The sequence below is a fragment of the Limanda limanda genome, chromosome 6 (genome assembly GCF_963576545.1).
Source record: "Limanda limanda chromosome 6, fLimLim1.1, whole genome shotgun sequence".
Taxonomy (NCBI): Eukaryota; Metazoa; Chordata; class Actinopteri; order Pleuronectiformes; family Pleuronectidae; genus Limanda; species Limanda limanda.
In genome coordinates, this window is record NC_083641.1 from 3191892 (window position 1) to 3209908 (window position 18017).

General features: G+C 41.1%; 2 protein-coding genes across 2 annotated transcripts in view; one reads left to right on the top strand and one right to left on the bottom strand.

Moving 5' to 3' along the window:
• The window catches only part of LOC133003504 (calsyntenin-2-like), a 314181-nt gene extending 296176 nt beyond the window's left edge, over positions 1–18005 (bottom strand). The window contains exons 1-2 of the mRNA XM_061073253.1: positions 17849–18005; positions 16168–16255 (exon numbers count right to left, since the gene is read on the bottom strand). The gene's annotated coding sequence lies outside the window, so the exon portion shown is untranslated. The remainder of the gene's footprint in view (positions 1–16167; positions 16256–17848) is intronic.
• LOC133003505 (retinol-binding protein 2-like) lies at positions 14402–16631 on the top strand. Its single transcript, XM_061073254.1, has 4 exons — positions 14402–14474; positions 15622–15800; positions 16157–16258; positions 16578–16631. Exons 1-4 carry the CDS (start codon positions 14402–14404, stop codon positions 16629–16631), a joined length of 408 nt encoding a protein of 135 aa, XP_060929237.1.
• Positions 18006–18017: the final 12 nt, after the last annotated feature.

Sequence of the window (18017 nt, forward strand, 5' to 3'; positions counted from 1 at the left end):
TCATGATAGTAAGTCATAGTAAAGGCTAACCCACCGACCCTGACTTACATATCCTTTCTTTCTGCCACTCACCATAGAGCACAATACTACGTTAATTGGCTCTTAATGTTACACTGGGGTATAAATCATGAGGTGTGGAAGTGTGCAACATATAGCTGCAGGGCTGTACAGAGCAAACTGTATGTTGTGCATGGATGAAAAAAGGTCTGTGCCATGAATTAACCGCAGTAGCGCCCGTGCAATACAATTATGTGGGTTTGTTTGTGTGTGTAAGATAGAGCTTCTGGTTTGTCTATCGGCCGATTACAACGCATGTCCCTTGCTGCATGGAGCCCATACATCAGACACCAATTCCCACTTTTCCTTTTGAACAATCCCATAACTCCAATAAATCGTTCCCTCGGCTAATCGAACTCGCTACATGACAAAGGATTCTGAGGTGATATTTTCAAGTGCTCAACCAAAACCAAAAGGAGCCCATGCGGAATAAAACTTGGTGAAACAAAAGGGGTAATTTATAGTTATAATGCTGAATGGAAAAAAGATTTTTGACTCTTAATGTCAGACAAGAGCTCTTTTTCCTTTGCTGGTGCATGGAGGCTCCAGGAAACATCAGTGTCAATCTTAAAAACAAAAATTGTTATTTATGATATTAGGCTATAGAAACTTAATGTGTGGAGGTGTTATTTCCCTGTTATTTTGGCAAATAAACAAAATGTCTGTCTACGGTTTTCTAGTCCCATGCCTGTTAAAGTGATGCACTGCAATACTTGAGGTTGTTTTTAGAGATGCTATCATAATAATAATAATTATAATAATACATTAAATTCATAAATGTAAGAAACTTTCATACATACAATGCAGCTTAAAGTCTTTTACAATAAAATCAAAGACATGAAATAAGATGGATCAATAAGAACACGTTATCAATAACACAAATACTTAGGATAAAAGCATAAAACTAGCAAAAGGTATAAAATAAGTAGAAAATAGAAAAGACAATGGTGTTCAAGAATGATCAAATAAATTTAAAGCAACATCACAGAAATAGGTCTTAAGTTGATTCTCAAAACTATCCACAGAAGTAGCTTGTCTGATGTTTGGTTCCAAACCTTTTAGAAAGCTGCTTCCTCAAACATTTTCTAGTTGATTTTGGGGATATTTAGCAAGCCTGCGGTAGAAGACCTTAGGTAATGGTTAAGAAAATATTCTGATAAACGATCAGAAATGTATGAGGATGCTGTACCATTACAATTTTAAATCGTATTAAAACTTCAGCCTCTGTAGCACCAGTGCTGTCGGCAAGAAGAGTTAGCTCACAGCCCTGGGGTGGTTTTGCAGTCGACTTTGACAGTGGCTGACAGTCAAGACAACATCTATGTTAATTCGTTGCAGAAAGCGGCTTCTCTTGTTATTGACTATCTTGCATGCAACCAATTTGTCATGACTTCTGCACAAAATTAAGATGTTTCAAAACTTAACAAATCATGGCTGATAAACCACCACATCAAACCGATCTGCTCCGCACAAAAGCTTTGAGTTGCAGAAAATATCAACGTCTTCCTGACGTGGCAAGTCTCAGAGTCAGCCTCGGGGAGTAACAAACCAAAACAAGGATGCTGCTGAGTGTTTCTGACTGTGTCCTTTCTTATTACTCGCTCCATTACACTGTTAACAAACCCTCAACCCCCATGTTCTGCTCTTTCCTTATCATATGGCAACACTGATATGCAGGTTCATCAGCTGTTTATATGTTAGCATGGCTTTAAGTTCTCAGTTTGCTTTTTAGCCTCAATATAAGATTGTGTTTAATTTGTGTTTATTTGCATTAGACTTATCTAAGAGCAGAAATTAAAGATGGACTCACACTACAGACCAGTCTCAAATATCTTTGTGAAGCAGGCCCGCCACCTGGAGAATATCGTGAGAGGAGCACTGCTCAGCCTGTATGTGTAGAATGTGTAGAATCCTAAAAGGATGTTCACCCACTATAATCCAGATAAGAGTTTGAGTAGATTCAGATACTAAAATCAGAAAAGTAAACAAATGAATTCGTTCTACACTGAAAAAACAAGCAATGTGCATATTTATTGATAATAAAGCAGTTTGTGTTTTGTGTTGTGGTTGTGAGCAGAGGAGAGAGGGTTGATAAGGATAGATCTCCATACATCAAGTCTTTTGAAACACCTCGTCCTTTATTCACTTTCTCAACCTCTCATCTGTCTGCCCACTTTAGGCTTGTATTACAGATCTCTCATTTTGCATCTCCGTGAAGAGAAATCTTCAATTGAGATATTTATTGCCGCTCTAGAGCCAGAGCAGGAGTGGGAGTTATAAAAATCATCCACAGGTGATGAAGATACAGAGGAAATGGAAGCGAAAGCTAGAGGAAGGGGGGGCATGTGTCTGTGAGTAAGTCAGCATTGCAGCCATCTCTGTTTACAGCGTTGTGAGTGCAGGATTCCAGCTGTCAGTGAGTGATACCAGGCAGGTTTGCTCTACAGAAACCCCCAAGTTCCTGAACTCTGTCAGTGTGCCATCTTCTTTTCACAGCGCTGTTAGATCTCACATCCGACTGCCGAGCAAAGGCTAGTGCAGTCTGAAGTGCCACATAATGTACCCAAACAGACAGAGTGAACTTCTACAGGGATACGCCACAGTGAGTTTCACACACTTCTGTTTTTACTGAACTTGTCCTGTGATTTCACAGTAGAAAGAGCAAGATAAATGCTGCAACACGGAGTGAACTGCTCATTACGGCGCTGCTGGAGTGAATCACATGCCTACCTGTGTGTGAGTGTGTGCGTGTGTGTGTGTGTGTGTGTGTGTGTGTGTGTGTGTGTGTGTGTGTGTGTGTATGAGGTAGAGACCATTACAGTCCGTTGGATCCATATCCTGTCTTCCCTGCAGCATCTACACACTCTAATGATCTGCCATCACTTCTGAGGCTGGATTCGAACCGTTCTCTGGCCGGGGCACAGTGACACACGAGTGGATGATCTAATGCACCTCATACCTCCAGCCACACAACACACACTCGCGCACACACACACACACACACACACACACACACACACACACACACACACACACACACACACACACACACACACACACACACACACTCACACACACACACACACACACACACACACACACACACACACACACACACACACAAAATGTATATATTGGACTACCTCCAAACACACAAAGGCCCAATGTAATAACCATTGATCCTGGTGTTCGCCTCATATCACTAATAGATGTTCTATGGTCCTGTGTCGTTGTTTCCAAATGATCTCCCTGGTTGTGACACCAAATGGCCCAGTCCACCACAAAACCACTGAGATAAATCCTTAGTCGGCCCTCCACTATTGGCCAACGCTGGCATCATCCGTCATGGTGCTGCAGCTACGCCTCTATAATACCCTTCATACCGTCTGGAATGATTCCAGTTTTTAAAATAGTGTCAGGGACTTGGTACAGTGCACTAAAAGAAAAGGAAATGTAAGGGAAGACGAGAGAATATGAAAGGGAGAAAAAATGACTGCAGTAGTGCGGGTAAAGAGGACTCCTATTAGGGCAGTGAAGGGAGAAATATTGGCCGGTGTAGCCCTGTACCATTTGTCCTCGTCAGGATCTTAAATAGAATCGGGATCAATTATTCATAGGGTCCATAACTGGCAATAAATGTTAGCTGAGACGGTGCAGCCTGGGCCAGGGATAGACAGAAAAGTAAGGTTAGAGGCAGTTATAAAGGGCCGAGTTTTAAAGTCTGGACAAAACAGCTGAATAACCAATTACAGTTCAGACCTCAAAGTGGCATTTAGAAGCCCTTTCAGTGTGTCTGATGTGCCACTTTCACTGCATGACAATCTGTGGAAACACAATGCCGCCTTGAACCCAACAAACATACGGCAACATCAAGTCATCCAAGCATGACTAATCCCTTCAGAAGCAAACGTTATCACACAAGGGCCTCAGAACTCATCATATGGCTGAGGAGCAGTGAATCATTGTGGGAACATGCCAGGTTATTGTGTATTCTACTGCGAGTAAATTATTTTTATTGCCTTTGTTTCTGTCCGTCTGTTGTTCCTTTAATTTTCTTTAGGAATCTCCTCATGTCGAGTGTGAAGTTATTGAATGGTGTTCTCGGGGAGGTTACAATCTGGATAAGCACAGGCCAAGAAACCAGGTCCTACTGACAGGTACATTTTGAATAGGTGCTGCACCAGTTCTCTCACGTTAGTGTATTATTATGAGCCTGTACAGTAGACAGTACAGTACAATACATCCAAGTCACCTATGTGTCTACTGAGTAGAGTAATGCTTGTGTATTAATACGTCCCCTGTGCTTGTTGCACTCAGGAGTTATTTGTCAAGATGTACACAGACCAACATAATGTGCGCAACATTTTAACAAATACACCTCAGAGAGATCCCTGATGTCTGATTATATTGTCAGACGTGTTTGAGGCTCAAATTGAAAACTGTCGTGAACTGAATTGCCTTTCAATCCTTAAGGCGTTCACGTTATCAAAGTTAACCTTTTCCTGGCAGGATTCAAACTGCACATCCAGGCAAGACATTCACAGAATGTAGTCTGTTTGATGCACTAAGTACGAGTAGGAGTTGCTTTCCCCCAGTTGTTTTCTGCAGAATGAGCTCAAAACGTATTTGCTACCCACATTGGTCATAATGTTATTTGAGCTTATTCCAGTCAGGGTTGTAGTGGCACCATGTACAGGTAGAGTTCTGCTCAGGGATCCCAATATTTTTCCAGGCAAGACGGGATACAGTATACAATCCCTCAAGAGTGTGTGGGTCTGTGTGACCCAAGGCCTCAACTGAGTTGGCTGTTGGATGTGCCTCAACTGGCTTCATTCATGAAGGAGTCATAAAGGAACTTCCATTGTAAAGGATGGGAGCATAAGAACACAACATGAAGATGAAACCTTTGCCTTCAGTCCCAGTTTCCTGTTCATCATGACAGTCTGGTGCCACTCTCACCATTCTCCTGACGTACTCCCTTGGACCGGCAACTATGTCAAAGCCTGGAGAAGTATATATAGTTTTCCAGCGCAGTACCATGGTTTTCGAATCCTTTTGCAACATTAATCATATATCAATCATGACTGGTGGTTCTCAATGGCCACAATCAAAGGCAGTATAGAAGTAATACATATGAATTAGCAGAAAGGAAGAAAATGCCTACTTACTACAACTACTCATGCAATCAAAAGAATAGTTCAATTTACTTCCTATTAATTCAAAACACTAATGGTAATCTGTCGTTTTTGCTACTTGTGATGCAACACTCAAGCTAAAGAGTTAGTGTGAATCAGTGACGACCAAATGCACTTTGAGTTTGAAATCTCTACTCTACTCCATCAAATTGTCCCTTGTATTTCCATCCTGGCGCAAAAACACAAGCCTGAGGCATGAATTATCACACAGAGACAGTTCTGGTGATAATTGACTAAAGGAATGCCAGGCACTTACTGATGAACATGGAAACACTCCACTGTGCATCTCCAAATGGCTTTAGCGAGCTAATGGTGTTGTGGGAAAAATGAGCTCACATAAGGCAGGGGAGGTAATGTAGCTTCCAGCCCAGCTCATTTTCTCCCAAACGAAAGAGATAATCTGGACCCCCGAAGGCCTCCAAGATTGAAAGCTTCACAAGCGGAAAGGCCAAACATCTAATAGAAATTAAACGCAAACCTGGGCCAAAGTTTTCTCATTTCACTCCCACGTCACACATCAGAGGACGACGATGTTCACATGCCTACAGTGAGGAATACATGTGAGACAACAATTGACCTTTTCCTTTTTATTTGCATTTCCTCATGCCCTTTCCCCCCCTATTTCTCTCTGTCCTCCATCCTTCCAATGTTATCCAATGTCTTCTTCTATTTCTTACTCATTCCTGTCTTCTTCTTATTTACTTTCATTCCTTCTCCCTCCTTCACTGTTCGTCATATAGGGCAGAGAGAGAAATGCAGAATGTTTGTGACAACTGAGGCACTTCCCATTTCTACCCAGATGGACTGGCAGCTAACCGTCTCAACAGAACAGGCTTGCATATCCACCAGCGTCTCATGTCCTCACCTCTTCTACATTCAGTGTATTAAAAATATCTTGACCACAAAACATGATGTTTTAAGTAGCTACTTTAGTTATCCTACTTGTAGAGTAGCTACTCCCCGACTTTGCGCCTTAAGATGTAGGTGAAAAGGTGAGTGGTCCCTTGAGCCTTTATCATTTGTTTCATAATATGATCATATGTATTGTAGGGTAATTTAGGAAAAACCAAAACCTGCCTGTGATAGCGATGTAAACCACTTCACTCAGCGTATTCTCATGGGTGGTTTGATATGAATAAAAACCACATATGATACAACTTTTCCTCCAGCTATATTATGCATATTTTCAGTCTGAGTAACAAAAGATCTGAATGCATATTCTGTAAAATTTCAGACAAAGAAAGATATATAAATATTTCAAAATATGCGTGTACTTGGGTGAACTGGAAAAGATGGTGTGTGGACAAAAGCCAAATGAGAAATACTGCAACAGAAACAGACAGTGAATGACATCCACTGAAGCCTTCACTGAGAAGATTGAAAAACTATGCTGGGGCGGCTACTGCTCAGGAGGTAGAGAGGGTTGCTCACAATCTGTGGTTTAACTCCAGTCTGTATTCCAAGGTGCTCTTGGGCAAGACACCGAACCCTAAATCTACAAACTCCTAGTATTTGCTTTATAGTAGCAGATGCAAATGTGCGATAATTTCTATTTTCTTTTGCTGAATTTGGGGAAGTTTGTTGCTAAATTTAATGTCTCATGACTTGATGATGGAGGAGCGACCTGGTCGTGAGACTATGGTTCACTTATTGACAACCTGTAAAACTAAAATGCAGAAACACAATATAAACTTATTAAGGGCTGTAATTACATTGTTATATAAAATAATGTCTGTATTTATTATATTAGAGAGACTTCAAATCTAGATTCAAAGAATATGCATGCAGTGGCATGTGATTCATATAAGAACACCATGATAACGGCAATTTAAATAGTACAGTAATCTGAACCACTAACACAAAAACACAGGGGGGAGCACAGGGCAAACTAATCTTTTTCACCCATCTCCCTCCTTTGACGTGCCCGGTCCCACATTGCAGAATGTGAATCTGATCACCCTTTCCCTCGCTGATCCCTCAGGACCCACAGCCCTTTCCAACTCCACATAGGAAGCCCCATGCATTATGCATCACCATCCAGGCCTATTTTAGAGCAGCAAGGGGGAAAAAAATAGAGAGAAACACAGAGTTTACCAGGCTCCCGCAATCAGTCCCACAGTCGCTCTTGTTTCTGTGGAAAACGAGGTCTCGTACCGACTGCACAGAATTACCAAGAGGAAAACATGAAATATTTAGCATTGTCATCCCCTGCTTCCCCAGCACCAACTTCCTGAGGGAAAAAAGTGTGAAGAAAGTGAAAGATTGCAGAAAGCGTACAGTATGTTTTCTTCTTATGATCATCTGGATGCTCTTTCGGGAGGTTGGATGTGTGAGAAAACACCACATTGGAGTGGAAGAGTTTTTTTTTCCCCTCGGGAGATGGGGTGATACCATAGATGATACACACAGAGGTGGAACATGGGATTTGATTTATACTCCTTGGGACCAAATGGGCTAGCATACCAGGCTGGTATAGGTCGGATCAAAGCAGGCGTGTCGGAGAGTGATGATGGTCAGGCAAGGCGAGGCATTTAGCATGCATTAATGGACAAGCAACCACAGGCAAGTGCATATATAGTGCATGCATACATTCATGACAGGACCCACACAAGGGGTGACCTTGGTAGAGAATAAGCCTCCAAAGGTAGCTTGAGAGCATCTCTGTGGAGGACTGGTTCATTGGTAGGGGTGTGGGGAAGGGGAGACAAGGCTGCTGAGTCTGAAGATGAACAGGGAAAACTGACTCAGGATGAACAGCTTGTATAAATTTTACTAGCTTTAAGTAAATTATGCGAAAGAGCAAAGTGTAAATACAGTTTTCATTGAAGATATTAATTGACTAAAGGTACAGCAGCTGAAGTATTAGTAAAAAGTTGGTGTCATACAGTCGTCCTTTCTTTTCTCTTTCTTTTTTAATTTTTTTCCGATTTGTCCATCCACTGTGCATATAGATGGACGAAATGTTGGCTCCCAAAAATGAAGCCAAAGCGTATAAATTGGCCCCTGGTGGCTGGGTGCAGAATAGGTCATAAACCTTGCCTCCTCCAAGTTAGTGCTGCTAGCTGGGATTGATGAATTTGTCTCCAGCGAGAGTAATTCTGTTGCTGATTTAATGACATTGCTTCACCTTTGGGTCTTTTGCGTCGTCACAAGAAATGTGCCTCTACTCGCCTCTTTGCTGTGACCCGTGATTGGTCAAGCGTGTGTATTGGCAGGACCCAGGGGCAGCTGGCCAATAATCGTCATTATTATTTTTAATATGTATTGAATTATACAAATTTTCAAGACTGCCTGCTGGCTATGAATATCATAGTCCAATCAGCTGCAGCGTCAAGCCCTGTTCAATAGACTACGGCGATTTCAGTTTGATTGAAAATTGCCCACTTCGCTCAGAGAGACTTTCAAATTACAACGTCTTTTCTCAAATTGCAGGCAATGCAATCTTTATGGCTTCCAGGGGGGCTCGATCTAATGTGTGTCCAATCACGCTTTGATCTCGTTCTGTTACATTCAAGATAACATGGCTAACGCAAGGAGTAACTCGATCGTGTTCCTAACAGAAATACCGTTCAGTCGTTGTTGTAATCAGGATAAATTGGCATAAATTGAGTAAAAAAATGCCAATCAATTTTAGTTTGTCAAGGTGGAGCTCTCTCTTCTCTATACTGCTAGTAGTTTATTCTTTACCAATGCATCATATTAAACAGATTTCTTATCAGTTTATTTATCAGCTCTGAATCTGAAAAGTAACTAGTAACTTAAGTTATCAAATGAAGGAAAAAGTAAAAAAATTCCTCTGAGATGTACTGCAGTAGAAGTATAAAGTAGCATAAAGTACCTAAAAATGTATCTGAAGTACAGTACTTGTAACTGTCCACAAATACTGTAAAATATGTAGCCTGAGGAACAATCCTTGTTTTATGTTGCCATCTAGTGAATACTTTGTGATCTTTACTGCTAAGCTTAGTAAGGAGAACACAGCTAGCTACAAAATAATTGTTCTTGATTTGCTGCATCTCTTATAAAATGTTATCTGATGAACTGAATCTGATGATTGTGAAACTCACCTATTTATTCAGGGAAAACAGGTCTGTCTTCATATTCAAAGGTACTGATGGATGACAATTTATCTGTTGACCACAAGGGATTTTTCAGTTCCTAAATAAAAGTCATGTTATTGAATAGCTGTCTACAAAAGGACTGTACAGTATGTGGCCTAAGGATCAATCATTGACTCGTGGTTACTGGTGGTATTGCTGTGTGAGGTGACCAGAAAAAAACAACATTTCATTCAGACTTCAGTTAATTTACCCATTAAACAGGTAGCCATCATCGCAACAATTGCCCCCCTGGGTAATTTGGAAGTAGCCGCAACTGGCAGGACCTCAATATCCAGGCTCCACTCCACACTCAGTACTGCGCAGACTGTGGCTCCAAAGTGCAAGGTAGCAGCATCTGTATCAAGGATAGTTTAACTCCTCTTCATTCAGGAGAAAATATGCAACCAGTCTACGGTCCAGATAGGTCTGATTGGTAATTTAAAATACTCTATTATTAATTAAAGGTGACAGGTTAATAATTGAATACCTAAAGTACAGACTGTTGTAATAGTTTTATAGGATCCCTGAGTCAGACCCCTAGAATAGTCCTAAGCCCCCTCTCTTATGAAGCACCTGCTGGCCCCTGAATAGCCCTCATCTATTGATATCAAGGCTGTCCAACCTGGAGGCCTATTATTTTCTGCTCTCACAAGAATTGCACGCTGTTTGTCAGTGTATAGTCTTAAAATGGACTTTCTTTCCCCGAGCTTTTGTCCATTGTCTGAGAGGTTCTTCAGTTAAAAAAATTCATTTTCTGCCTCTGTGTGTGTGTGTGTGTGTGTGTGTGTGTGTGTGTGTGTGTGTGTGTGTGTGTGTGTGTGTGTGTGTGTGTGTGTGTGTGTGTGTGTGTGTGTGTGTGTGTGTGTGTGCGTGTGTGTGTGTGTGCGCGCGTTTTTGCGAGTGTGTAGGCATGCATTCCTTCTGCAGCCTATGTAACATTCTCTCCCAACACAACCGCTTTTCATCTTGTACTGACACATGTAACACGTCTGCTTTTTTTTTCTTTCAGAAAGGCTTCCATAAAGAGGATAAAAGAAAAAAACATCCAATCGTGCGGGAACACTGGGGCTCTTTCAATTCGCACAGGGACATCAAAGCACACAGCAAGACACTGCACTATTAGAGTCCATGGGTGTGATCAAAATATACCACAAATATATCAAGTATGTTCTGAAATCCATGACTTAGGTTTCATAACAAACAGCAGCAGACGTTTCTCAGTCATTTGTCTCCTCTGGGGATTGTGATTAATCTAACCTTTGATGTTTCTGAAACAACAGGGAGGAGGAAGAGATGGGAGAGATGAGCGGGCCACTTGGGGAGCTGCATGGGGATGTCGAGACTTAGTAGTGCAGTGCTTTGAATGGCGCGTTAATGAACTAAATTGAATTGAATCACACAGGATATTGAAAGTGTATTGTGGCGAGTGACAGCGTCTTGCAGTTAAAAGATTAGTTGGATATAGACGGAAGCTCAACTCTCAGAGGGAGAGAGGCGAGGAGTCACACAATAAGAGAAGTGTGGGACTACATGACGGCCTGTCGACGACAACGTACAGCATGTCAAAATAAGCTGAGAGCTGTGAAACCGAGCCAAGTTGTGTTGAAACAGTGAGACACATTCAACACAGAGACATGCATGATCTAATTAACAGCATAAATGTCATTGTAGTGAGGGTGTGTGCATGTGCCTCCAATGTTATGGAGCGCAGGATGTGCCGTTAGGTGTGAATTAGGCAGATTTAAAAATAAATCTACTGTCATGCATTATTAACACTACCCTAATTGCATTTGAATGAGTGTCTTAGATGCTGCCTATACGTGCAGGCATCTATATGCAATCAAGTGAAATCCCTCTTACTTATAGGATTACTTATGATTCTCTAAATCGATAAAATAATATGATCTTTTCTCTCTTGATGTTTAATGTAAATTGAACTTACAAGTTGCAGATTCCCTCCAATTCACCTGACACAAGCAAAAGAAAAAATAGAACTAATTTCCGTGATGCTGGCCTCTGGGTTGCCAGATGGCTGTGGGTCATCTTAACTTTGACCACAGTACAACATGTGGTCCTATTGCTTAGAGCAGAGCATATTGCTGCCTCTGGATGTGACGAGCTTTGACTTAAATGTAGCAACACTGCCCCTGTGTGGTGAAATGATTAAAAAACAAACAGGTTCATTCAACCAGGTTGAAAAATGAAGCTTGACCAAAAAACAATCCCTTTGAGTTAGTTCCCTGACAGGGACTTATTGGTGTTTCTGCTTTTAATATAATTATTAGTATTAAATATGAATATGAATTATTTTAAGTGCCATGTACATATGTATGTCGAGTATGTAGTATAAGGGGTCAGCTGCATAGTTGTGGTGCAGAGACAGCACTGTAATGTAAATTACATGTAATAAGTTGAATTGAATTTTCTAATTTAGGTTATATGCTGTTGCCAAATATGCAGAAATAATAGATTAATGCTTGTGATGTAGACAATTTATAAAGTATTTTAATCAAACACTCACACAGTGGGGGGAAAAACAAGAACTCAAATGGGTCAATTAAATAAAAAAGATAATTAGGAAAGAAAACATTTATTCTTCAATTCATTATTCAAATTATGTTCCTTATTTCAATTAGGAGCAATGAAAATAAAATATCACTAATCTAAAACTAACTGGTTGTGCAGGGCTGTGTGGGGTGGTTTGATCAGGTTTGATTGACAGTGCCGGGGAGACAAACAAAAAACCCAACAACTGTCATCTTTTTCCAAATAAACCAAACCCACTTCAAACCGGTCAGATGAGCAACGGAAAAAATTAGGTGGAAAATAATGTGTTCATGAAGTAGGTTACTTGTAATAATAAAGTTATTGAGAAGAAATATCATCAGGGCTTTAAACTGTCTCTCTTATTGAATATCATCTATTTGACCCAAGCTGATATTCAGTGTTGAGAACCAGCTCAATACAAATTGTATACCACCAGATCTGATTTTAATTAAATCAGTGTGTAGTTTTATAAATTATTTTATCTCGATTATGGTAGAAGATTACAAAAAAATACTGTATCACTGATGTGCTCCTTATTTAAAGATTTCTGATTTTGTGTTTCACTGGATTAATATGTATCCTTTGCATACTAATATAAATATATATCAAAATTACTACATCATAAATGAGAAATTTGTAGTGATAACATGTGGAAATTTGACTTTATAGTGGATCTCCTTGATTTATGTACTGGCCACTTGAGGGCTGCCAACAAGCTCTAAAGACAACACATTAAACGGTTGTTAGGGTGAGCATGTAAACATACAGTTGCCAATGCACTCACATGTTATGACGATCTAGTGTCGTCCAATATTCACTCATCATTCTTTTAGCTCAGTTTTGTTCTCCACCAACTCCTGGGGGAAATAATACCTTGCTTTATATCTGCTAGTGCTTTTATCCCAACTTTTGTCCGGCTGTCATTTAATGCATGACAGGTAATGAACAATGGTTTTTTTTTGGATTTTAAATAAAAACCATGATGCTTAGACACTCTGCAGGGCTGGGGAACTGCATAGTCTGGTGTTTAACAACCCGTGGTGCCTTGTGCAGTCTTATCTTTGGGGCATATCTCTACATACTCTCATGTTTTGTTACTGTGGGACACTGACTATATGCACATTATTAGGGGGTTGCACCAGCACAACCATGCAAGCAGGGTATTGTTTTCTCAAAATAACTCAACAACGCATGGACTTGCTGGTGCTAACTTGGTAGAAATATCCCTAAGGAGGGTATTAGAACAACGAATTTCCCAAGATATCTCGACAAATAATGGAGAAACAAGCTGAAAATTGTATTGATCACAAAGGGATTTCCCATCAGATATCAGAAATAAATAGTTAAAAAAAGGATTTCTCCAGGTATGTCTGTCTCTTTTAATTATATAGACACAAATGGTAGGAATGACACCATCATGATGTCGAAATGAAGTCAGAAAATGACTTCAAGGTAATAGTCGGGTTATGGGTGGAAGAGCCTTTCCCTGGAAGGACATACAATACAGATGAGTTTAAGAATAAACAGCATACACGCCGGGTACACATGGTCCCTACAATGCTTTTTTCTGTGTGTTATGGGAAACACAGATAAAAGATTTCAGATAAAAGTGGTCATTATCGTTACAGGCGGAAAACAAGACACAGAGACATTGCCCGTGGTTCTGCCTGTGGTTAGAACAAGAGCGTTAGTTCAGTTAATGGCCCCTTATCAGCCCCGATAAATCATGACACAGAACACCTGCCTCGCCTTTGACCCACCACATGCAGCCACATCACCACAAGATCTAATTGACGTCAAAGAGTGGGTCGGCCTGATAAGGTATAGTATCAGACAATTTTTTTTAAACTTCATGCTCTTTGAAAGTACTTCATCTCCTCGGAAAAACAATTTCAAGAGCAAACTGCACTGCTCATGGCCGCTGATAAGAAACAGCCTCTGTTGACATTTCAGATAAAGAAAGGAAGACATTTCAAGATCAGTCGCACTATTGCGACTGATCTGGGCTTATGATAGACGTTTCTATCATAAGCCCAGAGAAGAAGACATGAATGAGGGAGGAAACCTGCACTCCTCTCTCCATCTCTCCTCCATTTTAGTGCATAAGAATGAGTTATTGATGAAGCTGAGGAAATGACTATTGAAATAAAAAAAACACCAGATCCTCTAAGTGCATCCGAGTCTATGTGCACTCACTTGATAAGCAGACACAGTAACATGAGTAGAAACGGCACATGAGTGCAGCTAATCGAACCAATGGTGAAGGAGTCAGTTCACAATGAACATAATGTAAGTACTCTACTTTACATCAAATATAAACATGCACACACTGTGCTGAGGGAATTATCAAGTGGACCCTGGCCTGTGGTCCGCACACACACATGCACACACACACACGCGCGCATGCTTTATATAAAGGGTTGAGCCCTTGCACTGTCTCTGTCTCTGTCAGTGCCTCAAGCAGAACCTTAAGGCAAACCTCCACCTCCACTCACAAACAAAATGCCTGCAGACTATAATGGACGCTGGGAGATGCTGAAAAATGACAACTTTGAGGACATCATGAAGGCCATTGGTGAGCTGCCATAATTTATTGCCTGACAAAAATCATTATTACTGCATAGGGAGAATGAGCCTTGTTATCCCCATTAAGCCGGAATCAATTAAGGGAGTACATTTAAAATATGCATCCAAGCAGAGGGGAAGATTTGAACCGAAAATCTGGAATGAGCGTGTTTGAAAGAGGGAGAGAGCAGCAGTATGAGTGAAGCAGAGAGACCGAGGCAGAGACAGAGAGAGAGACAGATAGACAGAAAGAGAGACAGACAGACAGACAGAGAGAGAGACAGAGAGAGAGAGTCAGAGAGAGAGGGAGGGAGGAAAGTCTGAGGAATTCCTTGGCATTGCTTCATTTCCTCATTGAGCTGCTGTCAGGCCAAGTTAACCTCAGTCTGTGAGCGGCTGCCGTCTGTTATCACGGCAAATAAATATTGATTCACTTCCTTTCTGCATTTTCATCCTCTTGATTTGCAGAGAAGGGAAGACAGATTCCCGACCCAGACTAGGCAGCGGACCCGGGTCGTCACTTTAAAAAGAAAGAATCCAGCACTCAACTTGTCTTCTCCTTTCGGCGCGTTGATAATCAGGCCCCAGAAAGACTTTTATTATTCATGACTCTATCTGCAATTCATAGAACAACCCTGCACTCGGCTCTCACAAAATCTGTGAGATCCTGAATGCCTCAACCTCATTTCCATGAGGCGGAAGGCAAAATGATGGTCCTTATGAAAATGGGTCGAAAATATCATTTAGATGAGTAAATATAGGGGCCACATCTGTAAAAATGGTGGAGAGAAAATGAAAACGAATTTTCACTTTAGGGCAAAATGGATATGAATATCTAAGGCCAGGGTGGGGGTATCTATTTGGCACGGCCCCAGTGCTGAGCCGGGCGAGAAACGCTTTAGGGCCCGTTCTGACTCGGAGCAAGGACACTTTTAAAGTGGAGATGAGACAGTGGAGAGGAGCAGTCGGACAGGAATCATAATATGAGTGGACTGTTGTGTTACCTGTGTGTGTGTGTGTGTGGACGTGTGTTTTTGCCTGTGGACATGAGGATTCAAGAAAATGACCCATGGCTTCATAAAAGCAGGGATCAGAGTGGCTGACTGGTCCACAGCGCTCCCACTGACTTCCATCCCGCTCTCCCTGTGTGCTCGCAGACATCGACTTTGCCACCAGAAAGATCGGCGCCCACTTGCATCAGACAAAAGTGATCGTCCAGAACGGAGACAAGTTTGAAACCAAGACGCTGAGCACCTTCAGGAACTACGAGGTCAACTTCAACATAGGGGAGGAGTTTGAGGAGACGACAAAGGGTCTGGACAACCGAAAAGTCATGGTGGGGGTGCTCTCTGTGTTTTTTACATTCCAGTTCTGTAGAACGAAACAAGTCATTATGGAGTAGTGGTTCAGCTGTATCATTGTTGTACTGATTCGTTTGGTTGTATTTCTTTTTCTCTGTTTAATCACACTAATTGTGTGTATGTATGAATTGTATGTAAAAGTACACCTTTATTTTTTGTTTTTACTAATCATCCATGTTATTTATGCCTTTGTTTGTGTCCCTGCATGTACTTCTATGTTTTTTACCCATATGTCTATTTGTTATCTGAATGATTGTTACCATAGACCTGCCAGGGCGGTGAGTAAGATGGCCTGACCATTGTTTGTGTGTTTGTGTGGTGATTGCTACAGACAACGGTTACCTGGGAAGGGGACAAGCTGGTGTGCGTCCAGAAGGGGGAGAAGGAGAATCGCGGCTGGAAACATTGGATCGAGGGAGACATGCTGTACCTGGTGAGAAAGAGAGAGAGTGTGACACGTTGGTTTAAGAACTGACACAGAGATGGAAAATGTTTCTCTACACAATTGCCAGGAAATGAAGCGTTCCTGTGTGTAACACCAATAACTTTCACCTGCTTGATGAAATATTTCCCAACCCTCTATTATAGCACCTGATTGCTATATTATATCTGATTTGTCTCATATCTTTAGTTGATAATAGTAAAAAAAGTTAATGAATCACAATCTTAATCATAATCCCTAAGCCCAACGTGATTATATAACAATTAGTTTGCATCATATTGAGTCTAAAGGTCTGTGTCTTCTTTCTCAGGAAATTACTGTGCTCGACAAGGTCTGTCTGCAAGTGTTTAAGAAGGCGCAATAACATGGAAACTACAAAGATCCCCATCTGCTCACAACTGCCTTTCATGTGCTGCATGTTGCTGTCTATTTATAATGGAAATGTGGAATAAACTCATTGAACACCACTCTGCTTTATTTAATTGTCCACTTTTAAAAGAAAGAAAGAAAGAAAAAACTTTTCCTCTTGTCTGAAAATTATGACTTGAATATTAGTTATAGAGGCTCCTGTTGATGCACTGCAACAAAATATATACTGCAGTTTGCTTGTGTGCCTCCTCCAACCAGTACAGTTTCCAGATTCATATAAGTACCAGATTTAAAGACATTCCCTCAGGCTGATCTTAAAAAAAACACAGACATATATTTTACGAGACCAACGTGTCCTTGACTTTTGACCTCTGACTACTGATATCAGTTAATCTGTGGGTCTAAGTAAATATTTGTGCTAAATGTGCAAGGACCCCCTCAAGTTGTGCTCGGATGGATGCATGGACAGATGGATGGATGGATTGGACAGATGGACTAACTCGAAAACATGACTATGGCCACTGGCTGTCCCTGCCGAAGTGGCATAAATAATTATAGTCCATACTTTTGATAAGGCCCCGCCAGAACATTTCAATTAAATCCAGCTGCAACAGATTTCAAACACGCATTCTTATCAGTCCACCACGTACGAGTGATGGTTTTCATCCAGATCCACGAATTTCTCTCATACGTCCTTTACATTGGCATGGTAGTTAAGCAATACATCCACTAGAGGGCAGCACAGAGGCGAGGGTTTCAGACAACTACAAACATGCTGATAATGCAGGTTGTGATAATCATGAGAGTCCAAGGTGGCTGCGTGTTTAACAGCTTCAATACACCTTGACGGACTGTGAACTCTCTGTTGTACTTTCCTCCCCTGTGTCTTATGATCGTCACACTTTAGAAGTTTGTTTGTTTGATAGTCGGCCGGTTTAAACAAAAAATACTCAACCTGTATCCATTTAATGTGGGTGCAGGTCCAGACCAGCATTTTAGTTTTTACTTTATTCAAATATTTGATCAATTTCATCATTTCCACTGCTTTCTCAGAGAGTAACTCATGGATCTAAAAACAATAAGACAGGACTAACATTTGTGAATATTTGGAGCAGAACAAAATAACAATGTGGAATGTAAACGTGGTTTCATGCGGAATGCTGGGCCTTGGTATGAGCTCACTGAGACATTCGAGTTTGAACTGAAACTCACAGGAAGAGACAACAACAAAAATCAATCCAAGACACTTTCTTCAACAAGACACCAGAGTAGACGCGTTGGTTTGTTTGACTTGTGACGTCGCTCTCTTCTTTTCCTCAGGTACAGCATGTCCTGCTTCTCTGCTGTTGCTCTCACAGGAAGAGCACGAACATCCACGTAG